Genomic DNA, 12,622 nt, shown 5'->3' with positions numbered 1-12,622 from the left:
GCTAGATGGGGAGGAGGGGCATTGATTGATAAGTTGCAGAGGGGCATCACAAACCCTTTCACTTGCCCAACTAAGAAAGCTGGGTAGAGGGAGTAGTTCAGCTACCAACAGCTGCACCAGGTCCACATACCACAGCTGATGGAGCCAATCTGGAGCCATTAAAAGAACGAGATGAGGATGCCGTGCTATTCTGCGCAAAAGCCAGCCTATCAGAGGCCACAGAGAGAAAACAAATAGGGGCTTCTCCGCCGCCCAGGGCTAGACCAAGGCATCTATCCTCTGTGAGGCTGCCTCCCTCCAGCACCTGAAGAAGTGCTCCATCTTGGCACTGTAGCACGTAGCCATCAGGTTGAACACTGGTGGCCCCCACCAGTCCTGAATGAACTGAAAGGCCACTGGCCCCAGCTCCCCAGGGTCCAACTGGGCATTGAGAAAATTTGCCTGGATCTTGTCCTTGTCCGCTATATGAACCACTGACAGGTCCTATAGATGCCCCTCCGCCAAACAGCAGAGGCTCGCAACTTCCAACGCCACTGACTGGCTTCTGGTGCTACCTTGTTTATGCTTTTTAAAAATCTGATTTGGATTGTAAGCCACTCAGAGACACGTTTAGACGGGCAGTATAGAAAGTCCTTAATAAACTTGAAACTAGGCTACCACCGTAGGGTTGTCCATCACCACCCAGACTGCCTTTCCTCAAGGAGGAGGAAGGCTTACCACCCGTCTCCGGGCAACTGATCGATCATAAAGCTTCCAGTGGTTCACTGTGCCACTTGGCCCAAGCAAATGTGCTCCCATGCCAAGGAAACTAGCATTGGTGGTAACCACTACCTACTCTGGAGAGTTCATAATCACTACCTACTCGAGAGTCCAGTGAAACCCTCCGGAGGTGGCGAACAGCACTGTCTCACAATTCCAGATTGGTTCTTGTCTTGGCAGAGAGGCAAAAGGTGCACACATCTTGAGAAACCAGGGCCCACCTGGACAAGAAAGCCGACTATAGAGGCCACACCTCCAGAGTCGCCACGAAGGAGCCCAAAAGCTGTAAGTAGTCCCAAATTCTGGGAATCAGCAACTCGCACAGCCTGTGCTTCTGGGCTTGCAGCTTTGCTGCCTAGTCCACTGGGAAGAAACCTATCCCCCAATCTGTGTCGAAACAAACTCCCAGATATTCCAGGACCTGGGTAGGGAGTAGGTGACTCTTTAGACGATTCACCACCATCCCAGGCCACCAAGAGGGCAATGACCAAGTCAGCCCAAATCAACCAATCGTCCAGGTAGGGATGTACTCAAGTACCCTGGCACCTCAGATGCCCACTGTGACTACCATCAAAAATATGTTGTGCAATAGCCAACCCAAAGTGAAGATCCCAAAACTGAAAATGTTGGCCAAGCACATAAGAGCTGAGAAACAGCTCATGATGCTCCACAATGGGAATGTGCTGATAGGCCTCCATGAGGTCCAAGGAGGTCAGAAACTTGTCTGGATGAACCGAGGTGATTACTAATCAAAGGGTTTTCATGTAAAAGTGCTGGACTTGGAGACAAACATTCACTCACTTTAGATGCAGAATGAGATGAGAGGAGCCGCCCTTCTTTGGAACCACAAAATAAATGAAATAACGCCCAGGCCCCTTTTCCACTTCCAGGATGAGTTCCACCGTCCCCAGCTCGAGAAGATGCAGCGTAACAGTGACAGCCTGGCACTTTAACTCTGAGCCACAGGGAGACACCAAAAAAGGCGTCAGAAATCGAGTGAGCAAGTTCCAGGGAGTACCCTTCTTTCTCAACCACCTCCAGAACCTACTGATCTGAGGCGATGTGAATCTACTCATGACAGAAGAGGGATAACCTGCCCCTAATCAAAATCACTGAGGGGCCTGGTACTTCATCATTGTGCAGGTGTGGCAGCTCCAGGCCCAACGAAGGAGCCTGAATCACCAATCTTTTGGGGCCACAAAAGGAACCCTGCTTAAAAGACCTACCAACACCAGAAGTCTGGGATGGCAAGTGCCAAGCCGATCGAAAATGGCCTACCCCCCCCCCCCCCCCCCACCCTTGGACAGCCCTCGAGACACTGAGGAACACTTGGAACCTTTTTGTCTCAGCTCAGGAAGCCAGACAGGTTGAACCTCCCCATATCCTTCACTTACTTTTCAAGGTCCTTCTCAAAAAGCAAGCACCCCTGAAAGAGTAGCTAACTGAGGAGCTTCTTAGAAGCCGCATCAGCAACCCATTGGTGCAACCACAGCAGCAGCCACTGACCGGGAGGAAAGAGGCACCAAATCATAAAGGATGTTTGCCAGGAAGGTCCCCAATGGACTCCAAGCAAGAGACCTCTGGAAACTCTGGCAGCTGCTGCAGCCAATGCAACACGGCACATGCCACATAGCCCTCATAGATGGCAACCGGAGTCCAGAAGACCCAATGGCAAAGACCAGCTTGAACTGCTACTCCACCCAGTTGGCATGGAGCTCTTGGAGGGCAGAGACCCCTTACACAGGAATGGCAGTCTTCTTGGTGACCACCAATACCAGAGCATCCACCATAGGATACACCCAGTACTGATCCATCTCTTCAGGGACAAAAGTATACAGATAGTCCAAGGCCCTGGCCCCAGGAAGAGCACCATCTGAGGAATTCCCACTCCGCCAGCATCACATGGATGAGGGCCTTATGAAGCGGAAAATGTTTCGGGGGGGGGGGGGGGGGGGCCGGCCAAGCCCTCCAACAGAAGGTCCTTCTTCGAGGGGTCAGCAGGAGTCTTCAGAAGCACAAGGGCCTCAGTAACCTTGTCAATGACACAAGAAAGCTCCTCCCAATGAAAGAGCCGGATCACTTGGGACTGTTTCTCTTCCTCCTCTCTCCGAAACTCCTGTTCCAAATCTGAATCCGAAGGGGACTGAAGGTCCAAAAAAGCCTCTGGATCCTCCAGGGACCACACGGACCCCTCTGTGGCATTTGTCTCCCAGAACGGGATCCTGGCCAAGACCCGCAAGCACCCATCACTGGTCAAGGGTCCAGCTTCTGCCTGCAAGGCTTGCTTAACCATCCGGAGTCAAAATTCTCCCAGGGCCTCTTGCAAGCAGACCCAAAGTGGACAGGAAAGAAAACAGCCCCCATCCCTCAAGCTCTCCTGTTGTACAGCAACTGCATCAGGAGAGAAAGGAGGAGACAAAATGGCTGCAGGTCCCGATGCCTCCATGTAGGGAATCAGATGCAGATCTAGCAGCCCCCCTCCCCCGGGAACATTTCTGAAACCAGAAACGGTCCATCACAGTTGGGGCAGACAGAGACAGAAGCTGTACTAAGCTGCTGGTTTTTGCAGATGGAACAGTGCCTACATGCAGACATGGCTGGCGCACACAGGCTAGCCAGAGTGCTTGGGCCGAATTCAGCCCAGGGCTCCAGCATGTCCACCGTCCCATCTCATGCTTACTGCAAGTGTGCTCTTCTCTCCCCCCCCCCCCCCCCCCCCTCTGCCCCCACCAAAGGTTTCAAAGCAGACCTTGTCTTTTTTTGTGGGGTTTTTTTTTTTTTTAAACTTGCTTAGTTTTATTCCTCAAACAAAGGAATAAAGTTAACCAGGCAGGCCAAAATAGATTAAAAAAAAAAAAAAAAATAACAACAACTTTACTTTACCTGAGAGCTGTAGAGGGAGCCGGGGAGAACACCCAAACAAGATGTATGGGCTGTGAAGGGCAGGGGATGTGGACCCACACCCCTCCAGCAGGGCCGAGCCAACACTTCACCCAGTGGATGCTAAAAAATATGAATGGGCAGCAGAGCCAAGTTCCACGTTCAATCAGATCCGGCTCAGGGACCAGGTCACCAGGGAGCAGCTAAACTCAACCTCAGCCAGCAGATCAGGGAGCTAGGCCAGGGACCAGAAGGACCAGTCAGAACAAACCACCATCTGGTAGAAGTAGAGAAAAATGCTGGCCATTTCCATTGAAAATTAGCAGGTTTTGCCGGTGAGTTCACTGAAAAAGACCTTTTCTCTACTTTCATCTGCCAACAGGAGTAGATAACACCCATTTGTTTAAAAGAGTGCAGCCGACAAGGAATCAATGTTTCCAAGATGCAGTTGATAAACAGCCTCTCCCATAGAAATGCACTGGATCATTTTTTGGGAACTATTTGTCCAGCACCCACGATATGATCAAGCCCCCTCTTTTTTTTTTTTTTTTTAACTAAATCAGGTCAATATTAAGCCCATGTTCAGCATCTGTTTAAAAACAAAACGTATAGTTTTAGGAACCCAATATAAGCCTTTTGAAGAATCCTTCCTTAGTGTAAATAATATTACTTTTCAACTGGAAAAAACATAAAAATTCTTGGAGTAATTTTTGATGAATATTTAACTTTTGAGCCACATGTGAATCAAATTTTAAAGAAAGTTTTTATAATATGAAAAGACTAAGGAAATTAAGATCTACATTGAATTATAATGCTGTCAGACTTCTGGCACAATCCTTAATTTTGCCACAGATAGATTACTGTGATGCTGTTATTTGTAGGCCTATCAGAAGGTCTTTTGAAAAAGACTTCAGACACTACAGAACACAGCAGCCAGACTGATCTGTAGGTCTTTACGTATGAATCAGCTGCCCTACTAATGCAAAAAGTGCACTGGTTGCCTGTGGGGGCATGAGTTGTAATTAAACTGTACACAATTACCTTTTTTATTGTGAACGGTTTAGCACCTGCTTATTATATTTAATAACTTTCACAACATTATGGTGGTCTTCTAGATAGGCCTAGGATACTGTAACAGAAAAGCCAGCCTAAAGGTGCTATTTATCGATCTGGTTTTGATTAACTATTTTCTTTTCAGTCTGCAAAGTGGTGGAATTCTTTATCTTTGAGCATTAGAACTATAGGCCATTGTAAATGGTTCAATAAAGCTCTTAAAACTTATCTTTATCAATTGTTTAATAAGTAACGATATAGAATTTTACTACTGTAGCTCGCAGGGAATGCCTTGCTTATGATTTATTGTAAACTGCAGGGAAATCTTTTGGGATCTTGCGGGGTATAAGTGCCTAATGTAAAAGTAAATGTAAAACAGCACTATCCAAGGAATCAGCTTTCTTGCTGTCCTGACTTAAAGCACTCAGCTATATAGAAAGCACTTGAATACAGTAAGATGGAATGCCCTTGGCTCTGTCCTGGTACAATAGGGATAAGGCCAGGGCGATCACAATGAATTTGTCAGTGGCACATCTGTACAGCTGAAAATTCACGGATATGGGGGTTTATATGTTTTAGCAGCTGATGCTTAACATATAAACCCCTTTGAATATCTGGCTTATGCATATTTTCCCCCAGTCTCCCCCCCCCCCCCCCCAACACATTACATCTGGTACCATTCTGTTAAATTTTCAGAGAGTTATTTTGCCCAAAGACAAATATTTTTGAGTTCCTATATCATTTTTCCCAACATTCCAATGGATTGAAAAGAACAAAAAAGGAAAATGAAACATGAAAGCAGATAAAGACCAATGGCTGCCCAAATGAAGAAACAGAAAGGAAGGAAAAGGCCAAACAGGAGTTAGAGACAGAAAAGAGAAAGGAGCTGGACAGGAAGGCAGAGATAAGGGCATTCATAATTTGATAACTGGGAGCAATGGGAAGAAGGAAAGCTCCGAGAGAAATAGGCTTCTGGCTTCAGCAATCCCACAGCCTCTTACCAGTAATCTGGATTCTCCATCTTGTCCAGAAACTCATCCAACTCATCTTTATTCCGGATCGGTTTGTAGATTTTCTTGCCATCCAGATCATAACCAATGTGTGGATAATCCTGGTACCATTCGATGGGGATATTCCCTACCGTATTTCGAATATCCTGCAATAAGAACACAGGAAAGAGGCATAAAATCACGTCTCAAGGTAATAAAATGATCTGTGTTGGATTGGGGGGGGGGGGGGCGTTGTTAGTAACATAGAATTAAAATGAAAAAAGGCCTACAAATGTTTGCCTCAACGCTTGCAGCTTGGGAGAGAAAACATCAGACAACAGCTTTTAGAGAGATGAAGTACAACTGTTCTTTTGTGATTATGCACTCTAGCAGCCATATCCAGACCGCTACAAAACAAGTACAGTACAGACAAGAAAAGTACAATATTTACATACACACATGCCCCCCACTACAAAACTGGTACAGCACAGGCAGCAACTGTGTCATGTTTGTACCCCCCCCCCCCCCCCCAGAGCTGCCAAGAGGTCCCAATTTTTGAGAGGGAGATGTTAGTACACGCCCACAGCTACATCCCACTTCGCATTGGCCCCACCCACTCTACATGGCTCCTCCCCCTGGCACACCTCAAACCCACGGCCATTTCACAAAATAATTCATTTAATAGCCTAACACCCTTTTCAATTAGCTTTCAGAGGCCAAAACCTCCTGCCTCAGGTCAGTATAATGCTGTTATGGTATCCTCTTCTGACATGAGGAAGGAAGTATTGGTCTCTGAAACTTTATTAACACAGTTACCACATTACATTATCCTAAATTAAAAATAAAATTATTTTCTTTACCTTTGTTGCATGGCCATTTACTTTTTCTAATTGTGTTGCTCCCAGTCTCTTGATTCTGCTTTCCTTCGTCTTCTCAACTCTTTTGCCAGGGTTTCCTGGCCATTTGTCATTTTTCTCTTTTTCTTTGCTTTCTTCACTATTTTGCTGCCTCTCTCTCTCTCTGTGTCCAGATTTAATTCATTCTTACTATCCATTCTTTAATTTCCTTCTTTTTACTTCATCTACCTATGGCTTTTAATCTTTTCCTCACCCTTGTTCTCCACGTGCCCCTTCCTCTTATTCACCAGTCTTTCACTACTCCCCCTTTCCATCCAGCAGCTCTCCTCTTTCTCTCCTCATCCTTCCAGTGTCTCCCCTCTTTCTTACTGCATCCTTCCATCCAGCGCCTCCGCTTTCTCCCTACCCTTCCATCCAGCATCTTCCCTCTTTCTCTCCCCATCCTTCCACCCATCTACCCTCTCTCCTGATCCTTCCATCTAATGTCTCTCTCTCCCCCTCCTTCTATCCAGTGTCTATCTGTCTACCCTTTTCTGTTCAGTGTCCCTTCTCTCTCCACATCCTTCCAGTCTCTTCCCTTTCTCTCTGCATCCTTTTATTCATCTCCCCTCTTATTCTCCCTATCCTTCCATCCAGTGTCTTTCTCTCCCTATCCTTCCGTTTTCCCTCTCTCTCCCCATCCTGCCATCCGTCTTCCCTCTTTCTCTCCCCATCCTTCAATCTACCCCCCCTCCTCTGATCCTTCCATCCAGTGTCTCTCTCTGTCTACCCTTTTACATTCATCATTTCCCCCCTCTTTCTCCCCATCCTTCAATGTCTCTTCTGTTTCTCTCCCTACCCTTCTTTCCAGCGTCTTCCCTCTTTCTGATCTCAGCCAGGATCCCCCCTTTCTCCCCATCCTTATCACCAGCAGCTTCTCTCTTTCTCCAGCCCTTCTCCATCTCCCCTCCTTCTCTCCCCACTCTCTCTATTTTACCTCCTGCCTCCCGCTCCTCCTTCCACCAGATCTTCGTTTCTTGGCCACTGCTGCTTCTCCTGTTGAGCTCCTCTCTCCTCTCATGCCACTGCTTCTGGTGCAGGAAGTTGAGATTGACTTCCTGCTATGCTGCGCTCCTCCGGGGACAGTGAGAGGAGAGAGAGGAGCGGCTGCAGAGCCAACATCCAATACCTGAAGGCTGCCTGCGGTGCCGCGCTTGCTTTAAAAACATGTTTTTTTGTTTGGTAGATCTTTTTTTTTGTAGTGGCCACTGCTGCTCAACAGGAGAAGCAGCAGTAGCCGGAAATGGGAGCTAGTGCCGCAAGTTTCTGTGGGAGAGACTTTCCCACTTTGGTGGGAGTGCGGGAGATGACCTGCCAAAGCGGGAGTCTCCCGCTGAATGTGGGAGACTTGGCAGGTCGGCCCCCACCCCCAACTTCACTACAAAACAGGTACAGCATAGACAGCAACTGTGTCATATTTATACACACACACCACCAGTGCCGTAGCGAGGGCTAATGGCACCCGGGGCGGGTCGCCTCTGCGCACCCCCCCCCCCGGATGCAGCACGGCGCACCCCCCCCGGACCGCAACCCGCGCACCCCCCCCGGACCGCAACCCCCCCCCCCCCCCGGACCGCATTCTTACCTGTTCCGGGGCAGAGGGAGCAGGGAACCAGCGGGGCCGGCACCCCCCGAGCGTGTGCACCCGGGGCGGACTGCCCCTCCCTTCCTACGCCACTGCACACCACCCCAGTACAAAACAGGTACAGCACAGGCAGCAACTGTGCCATATTTATACACACACACACACACACACTCTGCCCAAGTACAAAACAGATTCAGCGCAGACTGCATCTGTGCCATATTTACACCCTCCCCCCCCCCCCCCCCCCCCCCAAAAGGTGACAATCCAGAGAAACTGAAAATAAATCTTGGTGGACCTGTAGGGATAACACCCCCTGCATAGCACTATATAGCATTACAATAGATGGCACCACAATACAGAGTCTGGCTAATTAAAACTTCACTGCAAGAGCCTATTGTACTACAGACTATAGACATGATGTACGGAGGTCTGCAGGAAAGTTCCCTGTCAAAGTGGCTAATGCAATAGGTGGGCAATTGTGACATCTGCGAATTGTTTATTGGAACAATGATTCTTGGCCAAGCTGACTCTCCAGAATGACATAAAAGGGACAGTGTTGTGGTTCTTCAAATCATAACATCTGAAACAAACAAGACTGTTGTGATAACCTTTGGGGTCACTATTTCACCCAAGAACGTATATAAGGAGCCTCTTTGAAAGCAAGAGGTTATCTGGAGAGGTTATCTAAACATCTTCTGATCCGGTGACCAGATGACAACTGGACTCCCAGATCTGAGTTGCCCATGCCTCAGATCTACCCAATTTGTAAAACTACAGCAGTGCCCTGCAACTTCCCCAAGGAAATACTCGTACAGCTCCTGAGAGAAAGTTGCACTGCACAGCCCCTGCCAGTTCCTCCTTCATCTCTCCTACTCTGGCACCCGAGGGAGAACCATGCTCCACTGGCCAGGTTGTAACTGTTACTATTTTTGTAGGGCCGGGGAAGATAGGTGGTCCAAACAATTAATGGGCCTAGGGTATAAAGTGTGTGTTCTCTTTTGTCTACCTGATAGGTACTCATTGCTTTTCTTAGGTAATTTAGCATTTGTGCATTGTTCTCACAGTTATATTACGTTACCTGCTGCTAATTAGATAAACAAGCTATCTGTTTTTTGTAATATTTGAGCCTTGTGTCTGTTTCTTGTCAGTATAATTGAGGCTGTGGACTTGGATCCATAGGTAAAGAGACACACAATTATTTTTCTAAATCCCAGAGTGCTAATTTATACTAAGAGTCACGTTCCTGATTGCACCGTCTACAGTGTGATTTGTGTTGCCCCCACAAACCTAAATGTACTGAGCCAAATTGACACATTAAAAAGCAGTAAATCACCTGGACCAAGGATGGTATACATCCCAGGCTACTGAAAGAACTCAATATGAAATTGCAGATCTGCTGTTTGTGATCTGTAACCAGTTGTTAAAATCATGCACAGTACATAAAGACTGAAGAGTGACCAATGTAATACTGATTTTTAAAAAGGGATCCAGGGGTGATCTATGAAATTACAGACCAGCAAGCCTGAAGCCAGTGCTGGGCATAATAGTGGAAACTATTATAAAGAATAAAATCACTAAACACATAGACAAACATGGTTTAATTGGACAGAGTCAACACAGATATAGCCAAGGGAAGTCCTGCCTCACCAAGGTTTATGTTTCAACATTTTTTTTTATTGACGACAATGCATCAAGAATACAAACAATATTTGGCTTAAACATAACGCCAACAAACAGTCACAGTAGAATTAACCGACAGAGTCTGTCATCAACTTATTTTATTTTCTCCCCCCCCCCTTTTCCCCCTTCCCCCTCCAATCTTCCCTCCCCCCTTCCTTATTTGATATATTATTTAAAGTTGCTACTAAACAAGGCAAAACAGGATTCATCACCATAAGCGAATGCTACATACCTGTAGAAGGTATTCTCCGAGGACAGCAGGCTGATTGTTCTCACTGATGGGTGACGTCCACGGCAGCCCCTCCAATCGGAAACTTCACTAGCAAAGGCCTTTGCTAGTCCTCGCGCGCTCCTGCGCACCGCGCATGCGCGGCCGTCTTCCCGCCCGAACCGGCTCGTGTTCGTCAGTCCCATATGTAGCAAAACAAAGCAAGGGAAGACACAACTCCAAAGGGGAGGTGGGCGGGTTTGTGAGAACAATCAGCCTGCTGTCCTCGGAGAATACCTTCTACAGGTATGTAGCATTCGCTTTCTCCGAGGACAAGCAGGCTGCTTGTTCTCACTGATGGGGTATCCCTAGCCCCCAGGCTCACTCAAAACAACAACCATGGTCAATTGGGCCTCGCAACGGCGAGGACATAACTGAGATTGACCTAAAAAATTTACCAACTAACTGAGCGTGCAGCCTGGAACAGAACAAACAGGGCCCTCGGGGGGTGGAGTTGGATCCTAAAGCCCAAACAGGTTCTGAAGAACTGACTGCCCGAACCGACTGTCGCGTCGGGTATCCTGCTGCAGGCAGTAATGAGATGTGAATGTGTGGACAGATGACCACGTCGCAGCTTTGCAAATTTCTTCAATGGAGGCTGACTTCAAGTGGGCTACCGACGCAGCCATGGCTCTAACATTATGAGCCGTGACATGACCCTCAAGAGCCAGCCCAGCCTGGGCGTAAGTGAAGGAAATGCAATCTGCTAGCCAATTGGATATGGTGCGTTTCCCCAAGGCCACTCCCCTCCTATTGGGATCAAAAGAAACAAACAATTGGGCGGACTGTCTGTTGGGCTGTGTCCGCTCCAGATAGAAGGCCAATGCTCTCTTGCAGTCCAATGTGTGCAGCTGACGTTCAGCAGGGCAGGAATGAGGACGGGGAAAAAATGTTGGCAAGACAATTGACTGGTTCAGATGGAACTCCGACACAACCTTTGGCAAGAACTTAGGGTGAGTGCGGAGGACTACTCTGTTATGATGAAATTTGGTGTAAGGGGCCTGGGCTACCAGGGCCTGAAGCTCACTGACTCTACGAGCTGAAGTAACTGCCACCAAGAAAATGACCTTCCAGGTCAAGTACTTCAGATGGCAGGAGTTCAGTGGCTCAAAAGGAGGTTTCATCAGCTGGGTGAGAACGACATTGAGATCCCATGACACTGTAGGAGGCTTGACAGGGGGCTTTGACAAAAGCAAACCTCTCATGAAGCGAACAACTAAAGGCTGTCCTGAGATCGGCTTACCTTCCACACGGTAATGGTATGCACTAATCGCACTAAGGTGAACCCTTACGGAGTTGGTCTTGAGACCAGACTCAGACAAGTGCAGAAGGTATTCAAGCAGGGTCTGTGTAGGACAAGAGCGAGGATCTAGGGCCTTGCTGTCACACCAGACGGCAAACCTCCTCCATAGAAAGAAGTAACTCCTCTTAGTGGAATCTTTCCTGGAAGCAAGCAAGATGCGGGAGACACCCTCTGACAGACCCAAAGAGGCAAAGTCTACGCTCTCAACATCCAGGCCGTGAGAGCCAGGGACCGGAGGTTGGGATGCAGAAGCGCCCCTTCGTCCTGTGTGATGAGGGTCGGAAAACACTCCAATCTCCACGGTTCTTCGGAGGACAACTCCAGATGAAGAGGGAACCAGATCTGACGCGGCCAAAAAGGAGCAATCAGAATCATGGTGCCTCAGTCTTGCTTGAGTTTCAACAAAGTCTTCCCCACCAGAGGTATGGGAGGATAAGCATACAGCAGACCCTCCCCCCAGTCCAGGAGGAAGGCATCCGATGCCAATCTGCCGTGGGCCTGAAGCCTGGAACAGAACTGAGGGACTTTGTGGTTGGCTCGAGATGCGAAGAGATCTACCAAGGGGGTGCCCCACACCTGGAAGATCTGTCGCACTACATGGGAATTGAGCGACCACTCGTGAGGTTGCATAATCCTGCTCAACCTGTCGGCCAGACTGTTGTTTACGCCTGCCAGATATGTGGCTTGGAGCACCATGCCGTGACGGCGAGCCCAGAGCCACATGCTGACGGCTTCCTGACACAGGGGGCGAGATCCGGTGCTTGTTGACGTAGTACATGGCAACCTGGTTGTCTGTCTGAATTTGGATAATTTGGTGGGACAGCCGATCTCTGAAAGCCTTCAGAGCGTTCCAGATCGCTCGCAACTCCAGAAGATTGATCTGCAGATCGCGTTCCTGGAGGGACCAGCTTCCTTGGGTGTGAAGCCCATCGACATGAATTCCCCAGCCCAGGAGAGACGCATCCGTGGTCAGCACTTTTTGTGGCTGAGGAATTTGGAAAGGACGTCCCAGAGTCAGATTGGACCAAATCGTCCACCAATACAGGGATTCGAGAAAACTCGTGGACAGGTGGATTACGTCTTCTAGATCCCCAGCAGCCTGGAACCACTGGGAAGCTAGGGTCCATTGAGCAGATCTCATGTGAAGGCGGGCCATGGGAGTCACATGGACTGTGGAGGCCATGTGGCCTAGCAATCTCAACATCTGCC

The 12,622-nt window shown here is 48.4% G+C and overlaps 1 protein-coding gene across 2 annotated transcripts in view; it reads right to left on the bottom strand.

Annotated features, from left to right (window-relative positions):
• The window catches only part of BOP1 (BOP1 ribosomal biogenesis factor), a 250,013-nt gene that overhangs the window by 126,347 nt on the left and 111,044 nt on the right, over positions 1 to 12,622 (bottom strand). For both annotated transcript variants that reach the window (XM_030220723.1, XM_030220731.1), the window contains exon 4: positions 5,694 to 5,848. In XM_030220723.1, coding sequence (XP_030076583.1) covers positions 5,694 to 5,848 — 155 coding nt within the window. The remainder of the gene's footprint in view (positions 1 to 5,693; positions 5,849 to 12,622) is intronic.

Source organism: Microcaecilia unicolor, chromosome 1 (genome assembly GCF_901765095.1).
Source record: "Microcaecilia unicolor chromosome 1, aMicUni1.1, whole genome shotgun sequence".
NCBI lineage: Eukaryota > Metazoa > Chordata > Amphibia > Gymnophiona > Siphonopidae > Microcaecilia > Microcaecilia unicolor.
Note: the sequence above shows the minus strand (reverse complement) of the source record. Positions and strands in the feature narration are given on the sequence as shown.